At 41.7% G+C, this 21626-nt stretch overlaps 1 protein-coding gene across 13 annotated transcripts in view; it reads right to left on the reverse strand.

The window, feature by feature from the left end:
- The window catches only part of TBC1D5 (TBC1 domain family member 5), a 442854-nt gene that overhangs the window by 50752 nt on the left and 370476 nt on the right, over positions 1 to 21626 (reverse strand). For 12 of the 13 annotated variants that reach the window (XM_029070199.2, XM_029070200.2, XM_029070204.2 and 9 more), the window contains 2 exons: positions 17707 to 17772; positions 7980 to 8143 (listed from right to left, as the gene is read on the reverse strand). In XM_029070199.2, coding sequence (XP_028926032.1) covers positions 7980 to 8143; positions 17707 to 17772 — 230 coding nt within the window. The remainder of the gene's footprint in view (positions 1 to 7979; positions 8144 to 17706; positions 17773 to 21626) is intronic. The other variant, XM_029070214.2, reaches the window with a different exon arrangement.

The following is a 21626-nucleotide window of genomic DNA, read 5'->3' on the forward strand; positions in this document are numbered from 1 at the left end:
ATCTTCTTCACTAATCAGTGGGGTTCCACACTCTCCTCCTTGAAGGGTTGAGGGGAGAGAGGATTATGAAGGTGAAGTATGAGAGAGGACCTGGTACATTCATTCATTCATATTTATTGAGCATACTGTGTGCAGAGCACAGCATTTCTGTCCTTGTTAATTGCTTACTATGTGCCAAATAATTTACTAGGCATTAGGGTAGATTCGAGTTAATCAGATCTGACACAATTCCTGGCCATGGAACTCACAGCGCTTACTATGTGCACAGCACTGTAGTTAGCGCTTGGGAGAGAAACATACAACAGAATTAGCAGGCACTTTTCCTGCCCACAATGAGCAGAGGGAGATCAGGAATTTTATTCCTACTTTACAGATGAGGAAACTGAGGCACAGGGAAGTTAAATGAATTGATCAAGGCTACAAGGCAAGAAAATGGCAGAGTGGGGATTAGAACCCAAGTTCTCTGATGCCCAGGCCTGTGCTATTTCCATTTGGCCACACTAACCTATTCTTGCTGTGGCCTACCAATTTATACTTCAACTTTCTGAAAACCTCTTTGAGGCACTGCAGCAGTGTTTTCCTAGCAATAGCTTACAAACCTCACCAATAAAACACATACACAAACTTGTAGGAAAATTTTCCTGACAAAAGCTAGTACATAGCTATAAAAAGGAGACTCATTTACTTAGCTGACTAATCTGAGTAAAGATTAGTGTTAATATCATGTCTACTATGTATTAGTATTTTGTTAAGTACTTACTTACAGCCAGGCACTGTACTAAAACTAATTAGATTGGACACCATCCATGTTCCACATAGAGCTCAGAGACACAATTCCCAGTTTACAGATGAGGTAACTAAGGCACAGAGAAGTTAAGTGAGGTGCCCAAGGTCACAGAGCAGACAAGTGTCAGGGTCAAAATTAGAACTCAGGTCCTTCTGACTCCCAGGCCTGTGCTCCATCCATTACGCCATGCAGCTCCTCAACCTTTTAACACGTGAATGAGGCTGAAGGTAGAATTAAATCTCTTTTAGTACTGAAAACATAAAAATACAAGGCAGTTTTCTACCTAACTTCCATCAGTGAACCGTAGCAAGACTAGTACTAGAATAATGGCCTCATGTCTACTCTCCATAGTAACTGAAATCTGCTACAAAGAGATGAGTTTGAAAAAATATGTGTCACAAATGAATGACACCCAAGGCTCCTTACGTTTAAATTGAATTCAAAAAAGAAAGATGAGTTACTCTGAGAACACACTGGCAGAGGGGTCCCAGAGAGCCAGCCTAGGAAATTCAGAAATCACACTATACTCTGGTCCCACGGCGGGACGGGGGACAGGTCACTGCTGTCCCGCAGCCCTGGTAGACATTTCCAATTCATCGAGCCCTGGCACTAGACACAGCACAGTTGGATTTTCTGCTTCCTCTTGAATTCTGGATGAGATATGATTGTGGCAAACCCCTCTAGAGAAATTGTTTATAGCCTGACTTGGAATGGTACAAGAACAGTTCAATTTGCTTCCTCAGCATTGTTGATTTAAACTAATAATAACAGTAATAGTGGAAGTGGTGGTAGTAGTAAGTGCTTACTGTGTGAAAAGCACTTTGCTAAGCACTGGGGAAAAAGTACACAGATTGAATAACCGAAAGAGCAGATGGTGAAAAGGGTAGTCACCCTAAATCACAAGATCATTCCGCAATTTGATTTCATTCTTCCTGAATTGCCCCATCTAAGAACTCTTAAATCTCTTGATGCCTGCAGACAAACTACTAACAATGGAAGTCACTGCTAATGCTGCAAAGAGTTAAGCCAAAAAACAGTCTGTCACTACTAATAGCACCACTGTCCTTAGTAGGTCTCAAAATCACAATGACATTTTTAGAGGAACTTCTAATTGTGTCAAGCTAAGGTACATTCCCAATAATAATAACGATGGTATACATTAAGCACTTACTATGTGCCAAGCACTCTACCTAGTACAGTGCATTGCACCTTGTAGGTGCTCAATTACCACGGCTCCTACCGCTATTAACGTTACTACTCAGAAATCCATTGTTGAGATCAATGTTTTATTCTCAAAGGGAGTGGAATATCAAATATCTCATTCACCATAAATGTGTGGATCTTTCATCTGTGCAGAACTTCTTCACTACGGCAACCCAAATTCATTTTCTACTATTACCTTGTCATAGGCTATGGTTGCCTTTTTTGTTCAAAACAAATTCCTTGAAGCATGAAGATGTGATAAAAGTTATTTAGAAACCCAGACACTGGTTTACAAAATCTGAGTGAATGTGCCAAATTATCTCAAACAAAAAGCTTTTTGAAGACACTCTCTTTGATGTTCATTTTTCCTTGAGATGAGTAACTGCAGTAATGTGACTGAGTATGGAGCTGTTATTATTCTAAACAGATTTACAGTGAACCATTTCCAACCTTATCAGATGAACTGGCAGCTAGATTTTCAAAACTTTCTTTATCTCCAAGGTTAGAATGGCATTGGAGGACTAAATATATGCCAGGTTTCAAGTGTCTGAATTGAATTTGGCCTGAAATCAAAATCCACATATACTTCTGCAATTTATATGCTTGTTTAAAAACGATTCATTAAAACCATATACGCTGAACTAGGTGTCATCAAAATGTGTATGGTTTGTGTTTTTTTATAATTCAGCTTAATAGCCTTAACAATATTGATTAAGCAATACCACATTACAGGAACACTTGCAAATTAGAAAATGTTATTAAATTCTGAGCACTAGCATTCAATTTTATCAAACAGCCCCAGAGACCTATTAATATTGGCTGAATATGTACAGGGTGAACCAGTGTTTACATAAACAAATAAATAGAAAACACAATTTAAAACATCTGAACCCACATCCTTCTTAGAAGTGCTGCAATCATCTTCAACTCAACCGAAATGGAACTGGCAAATAGACTACTTGTTCATAGAATTTTGAGAACTGCCAAAAGTCTTTTGTTTCGGGCTGTGCAGACGTGGATTTTGGCTTAAAGGCGGCATGCTTACTGTGCCTTCAAAATGGCCCCTAATGTCACCTGATTGACAGCTGTGGCTGGGGCTGTACTACCAGCCACCCTGGACTTTGCCGACTGCCCGTAAACTTCCCAGGGTGGCAGTTAGGATGGCGAGGGCAGAACTGGGGGACTGAAAAAGTGAAAATATCTGCCACTCAGGGGGACTTGCTGTTCTCAGGTTGGGTGGGGTCAATCCAGTCTGCCAAACTGGCCAGATCTGGCCTACTTCCAAGTCAGTTGCTTTCCCTCTCAGTGGCTCCTACCCAGCCACCTGTAGATTCAGTCAGGAGCCTACCAATAAGAAAAATGAAAGCCACAAATGGGATCTCCGAGTGCATCTCTGGCTGGTCTGATGTCAGCAGGAGCTGCCACAAGCCCAAGTGGCTAGACTCCTTCAGTTTGCAACTGTCATCCATCTATTTTTGCTGCTCTTCTCTGCTAACCAGCTCAGGGACTGCTAAAAGAGGGGTAAGTGGTCCTTTAATTGCCTACTCCAGACTACTCAGAGCCCATCCAGTAACATGTGACTGTGGAAACAATTGTCTTTTTTGGACAAGTGGAAACCTACTAATGTTAGCTTTACTAATGTTTAAAGGAGGATTATTCTGGGTAGTTTCAGGGTAAAAAAGGAAATCTTCATAAAGAATAAACATGACTTGTTCCATGTGAACTCCGCTAATCATTGCATTTTTCTCACTTTGTATTTTAGTGTGGGGAGATGCAAATGTGAAGACCAAATCCTCTGACTTTTCTTCTTAAATCCTCTCCTTCACCTTGCTTTCCCATCACAGTTGACAAAAGACCACCCTCCCAGTCTCTGAGGCCCACAGCCTTGTCATTATCCTTGACTACTCTCTCTCAACCCTAACATTCAGTTTGTCAACAAAATCTGCCAGTTTTTCCTCCACAATTTTCAGAATCCCCCCCACCTCTCCAACTAACTGGCCACTATGCTGGTCAAGCCCCTTGTCAGGTCCTGGCTTAAGCAATCAATCAATGGTATTTACTGAGCACTTACTATGTGCAGGGGAAAGTACAATACATCAAACAGAATTAGCAGGCAGGTTCGCTGCTTACAACAAGCTTAGGCATTAACTTTCCACTGGACTCTTTGCCCCTGGTCTGTTCCCTCTCCAGGCCAAATTTGGCTATGCTTTTCTCTTCCCTCTTCTCTCACTAGACACCAGCCTGCCCTCTGTACTCATCTCAAGCCAACCTACTTTCCAGGCCTTGTTCTCATCTCTTTCATTCAATAGTATTTATTTATTGAGCACTTACTATGTGCAGAGCACTGTACTAAGCGCTTGGGATGAACAAGTCGGCAACAGATAGAGACAGTCCCTGCCGTTTGACGGGCTTACAGTCTAATCGGGGGAGATGGACAGACAAGAACAATGGCAATAAACAGCGTCAAGGGGAAGAACATCTCGTAAAAACAATGGCAACTAAATAGAATCGAGGCGATGTACAATTCATTAACAAAATAAATAGGGTAACGAAAATATATACAGTTGAGCGGACGAGTACAGTGCTGTGGGGATGGGAAGGGAGAGGTGGAGGAGCAGAGGGAAAAGGGGAAAATGAGGCTTTAGCTGCGGAGAGGTAAAGGGGGGATGGCAGAGGGAGTAGAGGGGGAAGAGGAGCTCAGTCTGGGAACGCCTCTTGGAGGAGGTGATTTTTAAGTAGGGTTTTGAAGAGGGAAAGAGAATCAGTTTGGCGGAAGTGAGGAGGGAGGGCGTTCCAGGACCGCGGGAGGACGTGACCCAGGGGTCGACAGCGGGATAGGTGAGACCGAGGGACGGCGAGGAGGTGGGCGGCAGAGGAGCGGAGCGTGCGGGGTGGGCGGTACAAAGAGAGAAGGGAGGAGAGGTAGGAAGGGGCAAGGTGGTGGAGAGCCTTGAAGCCTAGAGTGAGGAGTTTTTGTTTGGAGCGGAGGTCGATAGGCAACCACTGGAGTTGTTTAAGAAGGGGAGTGACATGCCCAGATCGTTTCTGCGGGAAGATGAGCCGGGCAGTGGAGTGAAGAATAGACCGGAGCGGGGCGAGAGAGGAGGAAGGGAGGTCAGAGAGAAGGCCGACACAGTAGTCTAGCCGGGATATAACGAGAGCCCGTAACAGTAAGGTAGCCGTTTGGGTGGAGAGGAAAGGGCGGATCTTGGCGATATTGTAGAGGTGAAACCGGCTGCCAGCCTCTTGCAGATCTCTCCTTTCTGCCAGGAACTCCTTCGTCCCTTACATCTGGCCAACCATTTCTCTCCCCACCTTCAAAACACTTCTGAAATCACGTTTAGGAGGCCTCTCCTATATCCAAAACAGAACTCCTCACACTGCCACCCAAACTCTGGCCTCCCTCAACTTTCCCATCACTGCAGACGGCACCACCATCCTTCTGGCTCCAAAGCCTGTAACCTTGGTGTTATCCTCTACTCACCTCTCCCATTCAACCCACATTTTCAATCCCTCAGCAAATCCTGTTGGTTTTACCTTTACAGCATTGCTAAAATCCACTTTTTCCTCTCCATTCAAGCTGCTACCACATTGATCCAAGCACTTATCCCATCCTGCTTTGATTACTGCACTAGCCTTCTTGCTGCTGACCTCTCTGTCCCTCCCTCACTCATCTATACATCACCCTGATGACCTCATTTTTCTACAGAACTGTTCAGTCCATGTTTTACCACTCCTCAAGAACTTCCAGTGGTTGCTCATCCACCTCCTTACCAAACAGAAACTTCTCAGAGGTTTTAAAGCACTCAATAATCACCTTGCCCCCTTCCTACTATAACCCAGCCTGCACACTTCACTCCTCTACTCAGTGTACCTCAATCCCATCTATCTCGCCACCAATCTTTCGCACACATCCTGCCTCTGGCTTGGAACTCCCTCCCTCTTCACATCCAACAGGCGAGCACTCTCACCACGGTCAAAGTCTTATTAAAAGCATAGCTCTGCCAAGAGGCTTTTCCTGATAAGCCCTCATTTCTTCTTCTCCCACTCCCTTCAGCATTGTCCTACCCCAACTGCCCACTTCCTCAGACCCATAGTACTTATGTACATATCCATAATTTATTTACTTTAATGTCTATTTCCCCCTCTAGAGTGTAGAGGGAATGGGTGGGCAGGGGATGGGTCTACCAACTCTTATAGTCTCCCAAGTGCCTAATATAACGTTCTGCACACAGTAAGCTTTCAATAAATATGACTGATTGATTTCCTAATTAGTATTCCATCTCCCCATCCTATTTCTCCCTCCACTGCCTCTTCAGTACTTCCAGCACTTGGATATTCACATACCATTGTTCCACTAATTTTCCAAGCTTTTACTATTGGTTCCCTTCACGTGTAATTTACTTCAAGATCTATCTCCCCCACTAGATTATAACTCCTAGAGGGTTGGGATCAAGTTTACTAACTCTACTGCATTTGTGCTCTCCCAAGTGCTCCAACAGAAGCATTGTGGCATAGAGACCCCCTCGCTGTGCAGGAAGTTTTTATTCTCTGGGCACAAACTGAAGAAGAACCTGCACTGTCCCATACAGGATTCTCCCCTGAGTATAGATGAATTACTTTTGTTTATGGAGAAATTATTCTCCATGAGCTGGTCGCCTTTGCCAGGCCTGGCTGAGGTGCAGGCTTCCCACAGGTCTGTAGTGGCTGGGCAAGAAACTCAAACAGAGCACAGCAGCTGCCACTGGCTCATCAGCACATCTGATCATGTCCATTACTGGCCTAACCTGAGGGCAGAATGGGAAAACAATCTCCTTCAACCTTTCCCACTGCCCCAGCCCTCTTCCCCAGATTTGTGAAAGGAGGTTATTTCCTTCTGTGATGAGGGAGAGGAGCATGAGACCTTGAAGTTGGATGAGAACAGCAGCAGTAGGGAAATCGCTGTTTCTATAGTGACTCAACACGACTGCCATTATCATTTTCTTTCTGACATGGAGGCCTTCAACTGCAGATTCCACGAACTGGGTTCCAAAGTATAGCCAAATTGACAGGAACTACTTAGCAGTACATGTAATCTTTGATGCCCTTCCATACCTTACTTGGTCTATGGTGACCACACTGGAGTCCCTGAGAGGGGCTGCAGGTTCGGGGAACAAGAGCAAGGTTTAAAAAGCACTAGGAGTGAAATTAAAACAAAATAAAACAAAACTTCTATACACCAACTTGGTCTAGTGGAAAGAACACAAGGCCCAGAGACAAGAGACCAAGATTCTAGTCACAGTCCCACCAATCGCCTGCTATGTGACTGTGGTCAAATCTGACCTGGTGGAAGAATCAGTGTGGTCTAGTAGATAGAGCTACTGGAATCAGAGTTAGAAGATTTGGGCTCTAATCCTGACTCCACCACTTGCCTGCTACGTGACCTTGGATAAGTCATATAACTTCTCTGTATATCAGTTTTCTTACTGGTAAAATATTTGACAGGAACTATACCTAATCTGATTATCCTATATCCTCTAGACTGTAAGCTTACTGTGGCCAGGCAAAGTATCAACCTATTCTATAATACTGAAATCTCCCAAGCGCTTAGTACAGTGGATTGTATCTACCCCAGTATTTAGCACATGATAGGCATTTAGTGAATACCATAATATTGATTATTAAGTTACTTAACTGCTCTGCATCTCAGGGAGGAGGGCGTGAGAACCCCGCTGTCACTTGGGTTTGTGGAGCAGCAACTGCCTGGGTACATGGGTGGTGCCGAGGCAGCCCGAGAGGCTCACCAGAACCAGGATGATTTAGATTTTTCTTTTGCATGGCTTTAGATTGCTTTTGGGGTTGTATTTAATGTCGGTATAACCTATCTGATTGGTCCCTAAGTAGATGGTAATCAGGAGCCCAGACTGGCTTCAAGTGGACTAGCCCGATGACCCAATCCCCACTGGGATATGTCCATGAAATGCCATGAAACTACAGTGAGGAAACTTACCGATTCTTTTTTGCCCATGGTTTTGCTATGTGAGCGAGAGCGGGAGATGTTGCTGAAAAAAGAATCTTTCTTGGAAGCAGACAGAGGTGGAGATCCAGTGAATTCCCGCCCTCCAGGCAAGCTCTCAACACTTGGAGATGAAGTGATGTTTTTAGAATTTTGGCCTGTGAGAAAAGGTAAACACAATAAAACTAAATCATTACACAATATCTCAGTTGGTTAATGGGCCTCCTAAGAGATCAAGAAAAATGATATATTCAAAATATAATTATATTCAAAATAAAAACTTGTGATGAGGGGGTGGAATGCTAAAATTTACGTGCACTGAAAAACACTTGACATACAGGCTTATTTTCTGAAGAATTAAAAACCAAACAACTAACCAAATATGATCCCAAATTTCACTCACCACTTCCTGATCAATGTAACCTTACTAATTTTCATAGGTCTATAGCTGGAGAGATATAGTTGCCTCCCCTCTCTCCTGCTGCGTACTGATTTCTTCAAAAATTCAACAGATTAGTAAAGTGTAACTTCCTTTTTCAGAAAGCTAATTTTCTTTGGGTTTCCTGCCTCTAAATAATCCCAGACTCTGCCAGGTGCCAGGAACAAAGATGAGACTGCCTTTCTAAAATCCCTAGGATCATCTCTGAGATCCTTCTTAAGATGAAACAGAGTTGCAGGGATGACCAGCTTGACCCCTATTGCAATTTTTTTATTATGACAAATTATATACCCTGGCCTGGAGTTTCTTATCCTCTTTTCTCTGTTTTCACAGAATTCTCAGAGGATTGCTTTGTTTTCCAGGTGTTTCTAGGGCAGGATCATGTCTACTTCCTCTCCTGTACTATCCTGAACATGTAGCAAGGTGCTCTGTATACAGTAAGTACTCATTAAATACCATCAATTGACTGACTAATCAAAGACAACTATCACAAGAAACCCTATAGAGAGGCAAATGCAGTTTACCTCCATTACAGAGAAGATTTAAAATTATGATGAGAAGGATAGAATTTCTTAGAAAAAGTGAGGTGATTTCTGAATAAGAAAGACAAGGTCCAAGAAGAGTGAAGGAGTGTGAAGGGAAGATAATGCCTTGTGCAAAGAAAGGGCTATTAGTCTAAGGAGAAGGACAGGTTAAGTTCATTATTAGGGAAGCAGAGTGGCTTAGTGGCAAGTGCACGGGCTTGGGAGTCAGAAGTCATGGGTTCTAATCCTGGCTCCACCATTTATCAACTGTGTGACTTTGGGCAAGTCACTTAGCTTCTCTGTGCCTCAGTAACCTCATCTGTAAAATGGGGATTAAGAGGTGAGTCCCATGTGGGACAGCCTGATTACCTTATATCTACCCCAGCGCTTAAAACAGTGCTTGGCACATAGTAAGTGCTTAACAAATACCATTATTATTATCATTATTATCTTCCTCTGAGTATTCCAAGAATGTTACAACTGATTTCAGAAATGGGGCTGCTCTTCAAGGTTTCTGAAACTGGTTTCAGTCCATTTTTCAGAATGAAAAACCATTCAACCCATATCTCCCCAGACTTCAAAAACCTTCAGTCGTGGCCAATCCACTTCTGCTTCAAAGATAAATTTCTTCCCACTGGCTTTAAGGCACTCAATCAGCCTTTTCCCTCCTACAGTCCAACCCAGACACTCTGCTCCTCTAATGCCAACCTACTCTCTGTACGTTGATCTCATCTACCCTGTCACTGACCCCTTGTCCACCTTCTGCCTTGGGTCTGGAACTCCCTCCCCCTTCATATCCCACAGTCCACCGCTCTCTTCATGGTCAAAACTCTCCTAAAATTACATCTCCTCTAAAAGGCCTTCCCAGGCTAAGCCCCTTATTTCCCCTATTTGCACTTCTTTCCATATCAACTATATACTTGGCTGTGTCCTTTAAGCCCTGTGATACTCACTCCAGTCCCAAAGCACTTATGCAAATATTTTTATACTCAATTTCCCCTATTCACATTCATTTGATTATCTACCCCCACACTCCCCAGACCCCTTCTATACTGTAAACTCCAAGGGATCACATCTATCAATTCTGTTGTAATGTACTTTCCCACGTGTTAGCAGTGTGCCCTAGTGGATAGAGCATGGGCTTGGAAGTCAGAAGGACCTGTGTCCTAGTCCTGGCTCCACCATTAGTTTGCTGTATGACCTTGAACAAATTACTCACTTCTTTGTGCTTCAGTTACCTCATCTGTAAAAATGGGAATTAAGACTGTGAGTATGCGCTTAGTACAGTGCTCTGCACACAGTAAGCACTCAATAAATACAGGTGAATGAATGAATGTGGGACAGGGACTGTGTCCAACCAGATTAGCTTGTATCTATCTCAGTGCTTAGTTTGGTGCCTGGAACATAGTAAGTACTTAAATACCATAAAAACAAAAACGACAAAAAAGTGCTTAGTACAGCATACACAGAAACTCTCATACACTATTGCTGCATTGACATTATCTTCTGCTGCACAGAAAATATGAGAAAAGTGCAAGGAATAAGAAGCAAGACCTCAGAAAAGTACCATCAGTATATCTGGACTCTGGAAATTGCTTAGCAAATTAAGCTTGCCCTTTAAAAGTACATCAAAATTCTTAGACAACTTATGGTGGCATGGATCAGAATTGAGGGTGCCCTGACTCCTCCAATTCCCACTGCTATAAGGAGTAAAGTAGAGATGCATAGTAGGTCTGATCCTGTTCAAGCAGCCATGCTTAAAGATGCAGCAAGAGACCTGGATTCAGGTGTTAGATGTATTTCTGCCCCTTTAGAAAATGCTTTAACTCAGTGGATTTTGAATATCATTCAAGGTCCTAAAGCAGGGTTGGCAATCTTTCTTTGCCGGAGAGCCAAGCAAAATGAAGCTTTAAAGTTTGTGGGTGCCAGGACACCATCGTACAACATGAACAAATATTAACAGTTTACTTAATTGTCAAATTCATGGTTTGAAATGCCTCAATCTAAACAGGATTAACCCTGGCTACAAGATTTTATGGGGCCACCATATGACATGTGACACTATTACATCATGCTCTGCATAATACAATATGTTGACAAATTTGTGTCACAAGGTTGCTATGTGTGTGAATGCATAGGTAAAATTAACACATAATAATATTGGTGTTAATATCACAATCACTATATTATACTATGGTATATTATAATACATTCATAATATATTACTCATTCATTCATTCAATAGTATTTATTGAGCGCTTACTATGTGCAGAGCACTATTATACTAAGCGCTTGGAATGTACAAATCGGTAACAGATAGAGACAGTCCCTGCACTTTGACGGGTTTACAGTCTAATCAGGGGAGACGGACAGACAAGAACAATAGCAATAAAATATTATAAATACTTCAATATAAATATTAAAATAAAATATTATGTATAATATATTGATAAATATCTATGTAGGACTATACACAGTGTTGTTCATCCCTTTTAAAGATTATACCACTAGTGGTGAGAACCTTTTCATGTTTTTATGACTGAAAAGACCCCAGGGTGTGGGCTGACCATCCACTCCTACCATAAGCACCTAGAGAAGACTCTTGGCTGGGCTGGACCATTTGCTGGTAATCTTATCCTGCCATCTGATGAGGGAAAAGAGTTCATAGGTGGTGCTGTTTAAACTGCTTAAGGATCTGGATATTCTTTCCACGGACTCATAGCCATAAAGGAGGCTGAATGCCAACAGAACTTTACAGATCTTCAATTTAAAAGGTAACTTGATGCCCTATTGTTTCGACCCCGCCTGTTAACTTTCCAAAAATCATAGCAGCCTACCTTGTTTTTCTACTCATTTTTTCTAAACAGTTGCACATCAATATTTCGAAGGCTGTCTGTCATCTAGTGTAGAGATGCTACACAATAATAATAACAATAGTAACATTTCTTAAGCACTACGTGTTGGAATAGATATGGTATAATGAAATCAGACACAGTCTCTGTATTCCAGGTCTTCCCTGATCCCAAGAGGTCTTCCCCAATTAAGCCCTCTTTTCCTTGACTCCCTTTCCCTTCTGCATTATCAACCAATCATATTTTTTGAGCAATTAATGTTGTGCAGAGCAAAAGCTTGTTAGAATACAATATAGCAGAGTTGACAGAACACTCCCTGCCCACAATGAGCAAGAGTTTGTGAGAATACAATATACCAGAGTTGACTAAATGCTCCTTGCCCACAACAAGCTCACAGTTTATGGGGGGAAGACAGACATTTATATGAATCAATCCAATTAGAGCTATGTACATAAGTGCTATGGGGCTGATGAAGTGTGAATAAAGGGTGCAAATACAAATGAAAGGGAGGGTGATGCAGAAGCAAGTGGGAGAGGAAGAAATGAGGGCTTAGCTTAGTTGGGGAAGGCCAATTGGAGGAATAAGGCTTTGAAGGTGTGGAGAGTGAATGTCTGTAAAATATGAAGTGGGCGGGAGGGTAAGGCCAGAGGCAGGAGCTTGGGCAAGGCGTTGGGGGCAGTGAGATAAATACGACTGAGGTTAATAGGTTGGCATTAGAGAAGTGTGCGGGCTTGGATCTGAACCCTTTCAGCATTTGGTATTCACCCCACCTTCAGCTCCACAGCACTTAGGTACATATCTATAAATTATTTATATTAATGTCTCTCTCTCCCTCAAGACTATAAATTCATTGTGGGCATGGAACATGTCCACCAACTCTATTATACTGTACTCTCTCAAGCGTTTAGTACAGTGCTCTGCATACAGTAAGCATTCAACAAGTACCATTGATGGATTATACCCTGAGTTCAAGATTTTTGGACAACACAGTTTGGAATCTTCCTATGGGGCTCACAATCTGAGAAGGAGGGAGAACAACCATTTAATCCCCATTCAGCAGATGAGGGAACTGAGGCACAGAGAAGTTAAGTGACTTGCCCATGGTCACACAGCTGGCAAGTGGCAGAGTCAGGCATTCAACTTAGATCTCCTGACTGCCAGTCCTGTGCTATTTTAAACTGGATGACTCATAAGGCTTTATCTGTAATTAATGGTCTGAAAGAAATTTAGAAATCACTTTCTTCATGTTAAATGGAAGTCTAGGTGTGCTGTCTGCTCTTAGGTTATTTACAAATTATCCATAATCACTCAATTCATATTTTTCCAAGGAACTTACTAAGAGGGAGCCTGAAAATCATCAGAAGTTTCTATATGAAAAAATTCAACTTTTTTTTTACACCCTGTATTTATCATTTCTGAATCAACAATTTTGGAATCTCCCAGATCTGTTCACTATTGATCTTATTCAGTTATTGTGGAGGGTAATAAATGGAGGAATCTATCTGGTGATGACCACACTTACATAGATAATGATTTTGATGTTGATTTTTCTGTCTCAGATGTTGAAAAATGGGGACAAAAGGAATGTTAAAACTCAGGTGTGTGGTGCAGGAAACTAACATTTTATGGATGGTCCACACCAATCCAAGCTCTTGCAGTGCTAACTGCTTTAAATTAGCTAGACTCCTTCCAGGGGCTGGGAACAGGATGGATGGAGCAGGAGAGCACTGAAGCCTCTCTCTAGCCAGCACTCAGGAGGACTTTAGGGAAAAAGTCCAATAAGGGACAATGTGGTCTTGGGCTCTTCTGCAGCCCTGAGTTCCTGGAAGGTAATGCGCTAGTCTGTAAATTCCACATAGGCAGGGATTGTCTGGATCTATTCCTTTTTATTTTTTTAATGCTATTTATCAAGCCGTTATTATGTGTTAAAGACTGTTCTAAGCACTGGTGTAGATTCAAGATAATCAGGTTGGATGCAGTCCTTGTCCCACTTGGGGCTCATGGTTTAAGTAGAAGGGGAAGGTGCTTGGCACAAAGTGCTTAACAAATACTATCATTATCATTACTTAATCCCCATTTTGCAGATGAGGAAATTGAGGTACAGACAAGTTAAGTAACTTTCTCAAGGTCACACAGCAGACCAGAACTACAATCCAGGCCCGCTGACTCCCAGACTCTTGCTCTTTCACTAGGCCAAGCTTTTTCCCATTGTATTCTCTCAAGTGCTTAGTACAGTGCTCTGCACACAGTAAGCACTCAGTAAACACTGATTGACAGTTTTAGCCTTCTGGAGATTCAATTTTAAGTCAGCTGCTGGTAGGGTTCAAATACTGCTACATACCCTCCAGTTCTTCCAAAACAAAATTTAACCAATAAGTGCCCGAAATATGCAAGTGTATGCCTAATCTGTCTATGTACTACTTGTAAACGGGGAAATACTGGGTTAATAACTGTGAAATAATTTTAGAAGTACAAGTGCTACAAAAATGCAAAGTGTGAGCTTGTGAAAGAGGTGCTGGTGGCTGGGAACCAAGATCTAAGACATCACAAAGATAATGGACAGGCGTGCCCAGTCTGCTAAACCACATGGCAACACATGTAGTAGAGCACCCTGTTTTTACCCACAGCTTCCCAGGAGCAACTAAAGCTCTTTGAAGCAAAGGTGAAGAAGATGGGGGATCAGCTGGGGTTCTCATTCATCCCAAATGATTGTTTTAGGCAAAAGGGAAAATCCACAGAAAAAGTAGACTGATAAGGAAAGTTAGTAACCCGGGGGGCTGGATCAAATGGTCCTTTTGTTAACATTAGTTCAGCGATAGTATAATTTTTGCATTTAAAGTATCAGGAACCTCAGAAATGTTTAAATTTTCAATTCCCTCATTTTTAGTGGTAACTAAGATGAACTTCAAGCAGCGTGGCCTAATGGAAAAAACACGGGCCTGGGAGTCAAAGAACCTGGGTTCTAATACTGGCTCTGCCACTTGCCTGTTGTGTGACCTTGGGCAATCATGACTTCTCTGTGCCTCAGTTTTCTCAACTGTAAAATGGGGGAATCAATATCTGTTCTCCCTCCTAGATTGTGATCCCCATGTGGGACTGGGATTGTGCCCGACCTGATTAACTGTTATCTATCTCAGTGTTTAGAACAGTGTTTGACACATAGTAAGCATTTAAATACCATAATAATGATAATAATAATGTTAGGGATCATAATAATAATTCTAAACAAGCACAAATTAGGAAAGACTGATTGACATTTAACTGAGATCAAAAGGGGATGGAAAGTCACAAATGACTTCACACCACAAAAACTGCCTACTCAACTAATTCTCTGGTGCAAACAGGAAATCCAAACATAAAATTACAACACCATACATTTTCAAATGAAGCAGATTGAAGTTCCTACTAGCTCATAAATCAACCTAGCCAGGGAGGTCTGCTAAGTCCTAGGTTCCTAATAATGTGATGATAATGCGCTTAGTCCACCTCTAGTCCATTTTTCACAGATCTGTTTTTAAATATCTGGAACACCACCATTTCCTATAAAGAGCAGTTTAATGATCTCAGGAGAATGAGTTTAAAATAGCAGCTATTTTCTGCTGTAGTTCTGTGAAGAGTCTTGCAGTTTGTTCTGCTGGTTCATCAGCCTTCTACCTAATTACATCATCACTGTTCCCAGGGAATGACTAACCACACTTTGGGAGCACTTCACAAAATCTATAAATGGGGATAATGACACAGAGTCAATGAAGGAACAACTCTTCTTCAAATGCACAACCTCAATGTGCACTGAGGTGAGACACAGAAATTCAGATAAAAACAGATCACACTACCAGCCACAGTCCATTTAAGATCACCTCTTAATAAGCCCAGTCTCTTCTGCTCTTTTCATAAAGAATTTGAAACCAACAGCCTTTGTCTCCCTTAAAATAAACCCATCATAGTACATTGGCAGTTTGGATCCAAAAGACAGCTTTCTTTACATCTTTATAGATGTCTTCTCCTGGAATGCAATACAATGCAAATTTCAGAAGTCAGGGGAATGTACAAATTTAAAAGGGCGGTATATTTTCAAATAATGTATAACCATAATCTCCTCTAATAATAGCTGGTGCTGGTCATTTTTTATTATTATCTTTAATGGTATTTGTTAAGTGCTTACTATGTGCCAGGCACTGTAATAAATGCTGGGGTAAAGACAAGCTAATCAGGTTGGACAAAGTCCCTGTCCCACACTGGGCTCACAGTCTTAATCCCCATTTTACAGATGAGGTAAGGGAGGCACAGAGAAATGAAGTGACTTGCCCGAGGTTACACAGCAGACAAAGAGACGGATCCGGGCTTAGAACCCAGGACCTTCTCACTCTCACACCTGTTCTCTATCCACTAGGCCACGCTGCTTCCCTGGCCATGACAATTGAAAGCATCCCAAAAGGATAGGTAAGACTTACTTGGGTCCCCACATACTCCAGATGACTCTTTAATTATTCATAGACTGATTATCTTCTTTGAGGGTGTCCTAGTTAGAGCTTTACATGGCTTAAAAAAGCTTTCACAATGTGCGTGTTAATATATTATTCTTTCCTATCATTATCTAGGACTGGCGCAATATTTATAGGCTCTTGTCTTTTTGCTCTTCCTTGTCTCTCTCCCCTGAATCTTTTTTTTTGGGGGGGGTCTCTAGGCCCTTGCATGGGAGTCTTGTCTATCCCTTGCGGGCTCCCCTCCTAGGCATCCAGGCATTACAAGATGCACAGGCAGTGGATATCAGGCTGTCCTTTGTGGGCATTTACAAAATTGTGCGCTCCACTGCCCTTAATCTCCATCTCCCTCTCTCTCTTTCCAGTGCTCCCTGGTCAGGATCCACACTTCACCAAGGCTTCCCTGCTCCCCACAGTGGGGCTCCAGACCCTTGCTTGTGAATGGGTTTCTGAAGCACGGTTGCTGAACAGGACAATGGGTGGCGTGACCACCAGTGATTTGGGGCTAGTGACTAACTAGTCCCTTCACTGCTCCAGCTGGCAGCAACTCTCTGGATTCCTGCTCAGAGGACCGAGTGTCCCTAGGATGTAGGGCCCAGGGCAATTTTGCCCTGAGCTGGTCTTAGGTCGGGACAGCTCTGGATGCCCATAACCAACACAATACATTATTTATACTGGAGTCACTGACTGTTATTATATGTGGAGGCTTCCACTCTCGACTAGGTTTTTGTACAATTCAGGGTACCTAGTCACATAGTATAGTGGAAAGAGCACGGGCCCGGAAGTCAGAGAACCTGAGTTCTAATCCCGACTCTGCCATGTGCCTGCTGGGTGACCTTGGGCAAGTTACTTAACCTCTGTGTACTTCAGGTACCTCATCTGTAAAATGAGGATTCAATCCTACCCCCTCCTACTTAGAGCCTCATGTGGGACGGGGGTTGTGTCCAACCAATTGACTTGTACCTAACCTCAGGGCTTAGAACAGTGCTTGGTATATAGTAAGCACCTAACAAGAACCATCATTATTCTTATTCTTATTATTTCAGAGTATTAAGTACCCTCACTTTTTTCAACATGTAGACATTTATCAAAGACTGCCACAATGCACCTGGCAAGAAGAAAACTGAATGTTAAGTTGCCTCCGAATGGGGAGTGTGAAAGTAATTTCAAAATATAGGAACAAAGCGGAGATACAAGCAGTAGAAAATCGGAATCTCAGCCAGATTCAAATCACCATGTTGTGGGATAATGAAAGTGAGCTTTTTTGTTTTAAACAACAGTGCCACTTAGTGGCTCGACAATGATAGTGAATTAATAAGCACTGGAAATGGAAAAAAGCAAAAGTGATTTTAGTTTGGGTTTCTTGACAGGCCAATGAAAATGGTTCAGGCAAAGAGAGATACTATATCACCATAATAACTGTACCTTGGAGGTCAGTTAGAGCCTGGACAGGAACAGAAATCTTAGCATCGCTTCCTGTTACTACATCTCCTAGTAAATAAATAAAAAAAAAATTTAGATTTCATAAGAAAAAAATTAACCATTTTTTTTTTCCACTTTTGGTTTGTTTTAAAATAGTTGAATTTGCTGAAAACACGGTAGGAAACAATGGCACAACAGAGAAAATGAAATGCACTTTCTGAAAGCTCAATATGGGTTCAGGGGATATGTATACTTATGAAAGGTACTGTTCGTTTGAAGAAAGTGAAGTCAGTATTAGTTCAAAATAAATCTGTACCACCAAAAAGATTTGGAAGTTTTATACACATATAAGGTAGGAACTAATGCAGTCTTATATTTCATTCATTTCCCTACCCCAAAATAGATCCTAATGCAGTTTTCTTTTTCATTTATTTCTCTACCACAGAGTATTCATGTTTCAACTCACTAAATACTAGAACATGTCTGTTTTGGCTTTTTTAATTTACAGAATTACCCATAGCTATTAGTATTACTGTAAATAGAAACAGATTAAAATGACCTCTCCTATGTGAGAAAAGAACTTGTTTTTATCTGACTCATATACACTCAGATACAAGATGGCACGATTTTAAATAGGACATAACAAGATGAAAACTTTAGTTAGTTGCATGTTGGGTGATTATACAGATTCGATCGGTTACCAAATGCACTTCAGAAATGTCAACATGTAAAAATAAACTGTGGCTGGACACTTGAACAGCTGATCTTTATTTTTGGCAGGATTTCATTTCCAAATTAGTTCTCAAGCACGTCCTTGTGATAAGGTGGCATTCAAAAAAAACCCCACACATTAAAACCCTTTTGAAGATACTTCAAGGGCACCAAAGAAAGATGGTATTCTCTTAGACAGCTACTATAATTCAGCATGAAAAGGAGGTACAGTGTCAAGACCATAGGGAGGAACTGGAAAGAAATTCTTCTTTGGTAAACACATATGGTTTAGTTACTTTGGGCCACAGTTTCTAGAGAATTCTTAAAGTAAAAAATCCAGCTAAACATTTCGGGTAAAGAACTGTAAACGTGCTCTCCCCACCACAGAACAATCAAGATGCAGGATGCTCCACTCAATATCAAGGCAATGATTCTCCTTTATATGTAAAACGATATTAATTTGTTCACGTCATAGAGATTAACAGGCATAAGAAAACAGTGAAATCCAGCTATTTTCTGTCTCACAGGAAAGAACATGGGCCGTACTGAACTCATTCTTATGCCTCTCTTTGCACACAACATTCTCTATATACCTAGATATCATCTAGATGGATAGCTTTTTTAACCGGGTAGGATATAATTATACTCAAATTAATTAACAAGGTCCTCGTTTATACTTCTAAATAACTCATACGTAGCACACAACCTACACAGTTTGCTGACTTGTTTTCTCTTATGCCAACGAGTTGTCTCTGACCCGCAGCGATGCCATGGACAACATCTCTCCCAGAATGCCCCACCTCCATAAATGCCCAGCCCCAACTTTACCTTTGTCTTCTCCACTAGAGCACAAAGTCCTTGTCAACAGGGACTGTGTCCCTTGCTTCTTTTGTAATTCCCAAGTGCTTATTATATGCCACACCTACGGAGAGCACCACAAATGCGGCCTCCACTATTACCTTTTCTCCTTCTTTTTTTCCATGCCATCAGTGCAGGTGCATCAGTGACTTCCTGGCCCCACTTTTCCTCCCAAAACTCACCAGCTCCCAGCAGCTCTCCTGCCCCATCCTCCGATCCCAAACTTGATCTCCCCTCACCTCTGCAGTTTCCAATTTCCATTCCTTGAGCTCCTGGATAATTTTTCCTTTGTTTGAACTTTAACCAGAACAACAGTGGTTCTTGGGTTAGGTTGCTGCCTCTCATTTCCAGGTGGTAACCCAGCCTTTCCACTCTGGTTCCAGCTGAGGGAACCAGATCACAATCCTATGACCAAGTTCCAACGAAGGGAAAAAATTACCGGGGTGGGGGACGGGGAAAAACTGATAAGATGTGTGGGGGGACCCTGAGTTTGGGGTACAGAGAGGGGAACAAGAAAGCCAAAAGAAACAGGTAAGGGTTCAGGGGTAAGAGGAGAGGAAGATGGAGTGGAAAATAATTTTAATTTTCACTTGTGCTTAGTGACTAGCCATCACATCAGTGATGGAATGGCTCCAAACTACCTGCAAGGAAGCATTTTAAGGAATGTTACCCAGTTGTATCATGGAGTATGCCTGTCTACCTGAAACAAACTGGCAAACCTTTTATTGTAAAGCGAAGAAGGGACAGACTGGCCATTACGTGAACAGCACACAGTAGCCTTAAAATATTAAAATGAAAATTCACATTTTTATAGTACTCTCAGTTTTGTCATGATACATGTTTTCTGCAAGCATTGAGGCCAAAACCTTTGAGGAAATTAGGAAACATTCACTGAACAATGTGAGGCTGCCTGATAACTCTGGTATTGGAGGAAGCAGTTTGTGAATACATATATGGCATGATACAGATGACAGCTTTCTATTACATGGGGTTTGGCAAGAAAATATCCCTTGCATTATAAAAGAGTGAACCCTGCATTTTATCTTGGGAAACAAATTGATTTTCGAGAGTGGCAAGCTGTTCAGCAGGTATAGTATAGAGCTCTCACGTTAATTCTCCACAAAGTAATGAAAATCTGACTCTTCTTCACTGGGTGTGGGATCACACAGCAATTCTATGCCTAACTTTGAGTGTGCTCATAGGCTCTATATTGTGCTATTGTCTGATTACACATCTAGGTTGTACCATTTGGTGAAGGAAGGAGGAGGGCGTATCTGGGGTTAGGGATATTAGCAAAGAGAAGTATTGGCCCAAAATTATTTTTGCAACCCTGTTAGCAGTGTCCCCTTAATTTAAAGGCCAGTATCACCTTGCAACAGGTTCTCTAGGTTTAAATTCAGTCTCTCCTCCCCTGTATTTAGAGCACACTGTTTTGAGTGAAACTTGTTTCCGACATCCACTTTATATTTAAAAGTGAAAGTATAACAGACACACTGGTCTTTTGACATGAAAACAGACCTTTCGGAAATGAGAAGACTAAAGATGGCCAATTTCTTCAGAAAGAAAATCAATTACAAACACCCTAGTGATGTTCTTGTTTCAAGCAGTTTGCTTAAATGTTCTGTTGTCTCCTCATAACTAGGGACTTTGTTTTCATCAATTGTTCCATCTACTTGCACTTCCTTTCTCACTTGCAGTGGTATTAATACTTGACATTTCCTTAGAGACACAACTTTATATTTCTAGTCATTTGGCTTGGTTCCTCAGAAAATTTAAACTACAGCACTTAGAGATTCTCTGACTCATTTGCCTGCCATCAGTTAGAATTACTACTGACTATTGCTTGTTATCAAAGCAATATTGAAAGCATATTTGCTCAGAACAATAAAACTGTACAATTAAGAAATATATAAAATAACATTCATTTCTATTATGGAAGTGGGCATATCTCACAGCATTAAGGCATGTTTACACTATGTTAATGATTTTAAGTCTCCTCTTCTTTAAATCATGCATGACAGTTAACGCTAACAAGTATAAAAAGATGTAATTTCAAACCTAATCTTGTGGCAAGGTTAACCGAATGTTTCAATAGAAATATAAATAATTAAAATGCTAAATGTATAAATTTGAAAACATTTCTTTCAAAACACAGAGAAGCAGCATGGCTCAGTGGAAAGAGCCCGATCTGGGAAGTCAGAGGTCATGGGTTCGAATCCCAGCTCTGCCACTTGTCGGCTGTGTGACTGTGGGCAAGTCACTTTACTTCTCTGGGACTCAATGACCTCATCTGTAAAATGGGGATGAAGACTGTGAGCCTCACGTGGGACAACCGGATTACCCTGTATCTACCC

The sequence above is a fragment of the Ornithorhynchus anatinus genome, chromosome 8 (genome assembly GCF_004115215.2).
Source record: "Ornithorhynchus anatinus isolate Pmale09 chromosome 8, mOrnAna1.pri.v4, whole genome shotgun sequence".
Lineage (NCBI taxonomy): Eukaryota > Metazoa > Chordata > Mammalia > Monotremata > Ornithorhynchidae > Ornithorhynchus > Ornithorhynchus anatinus.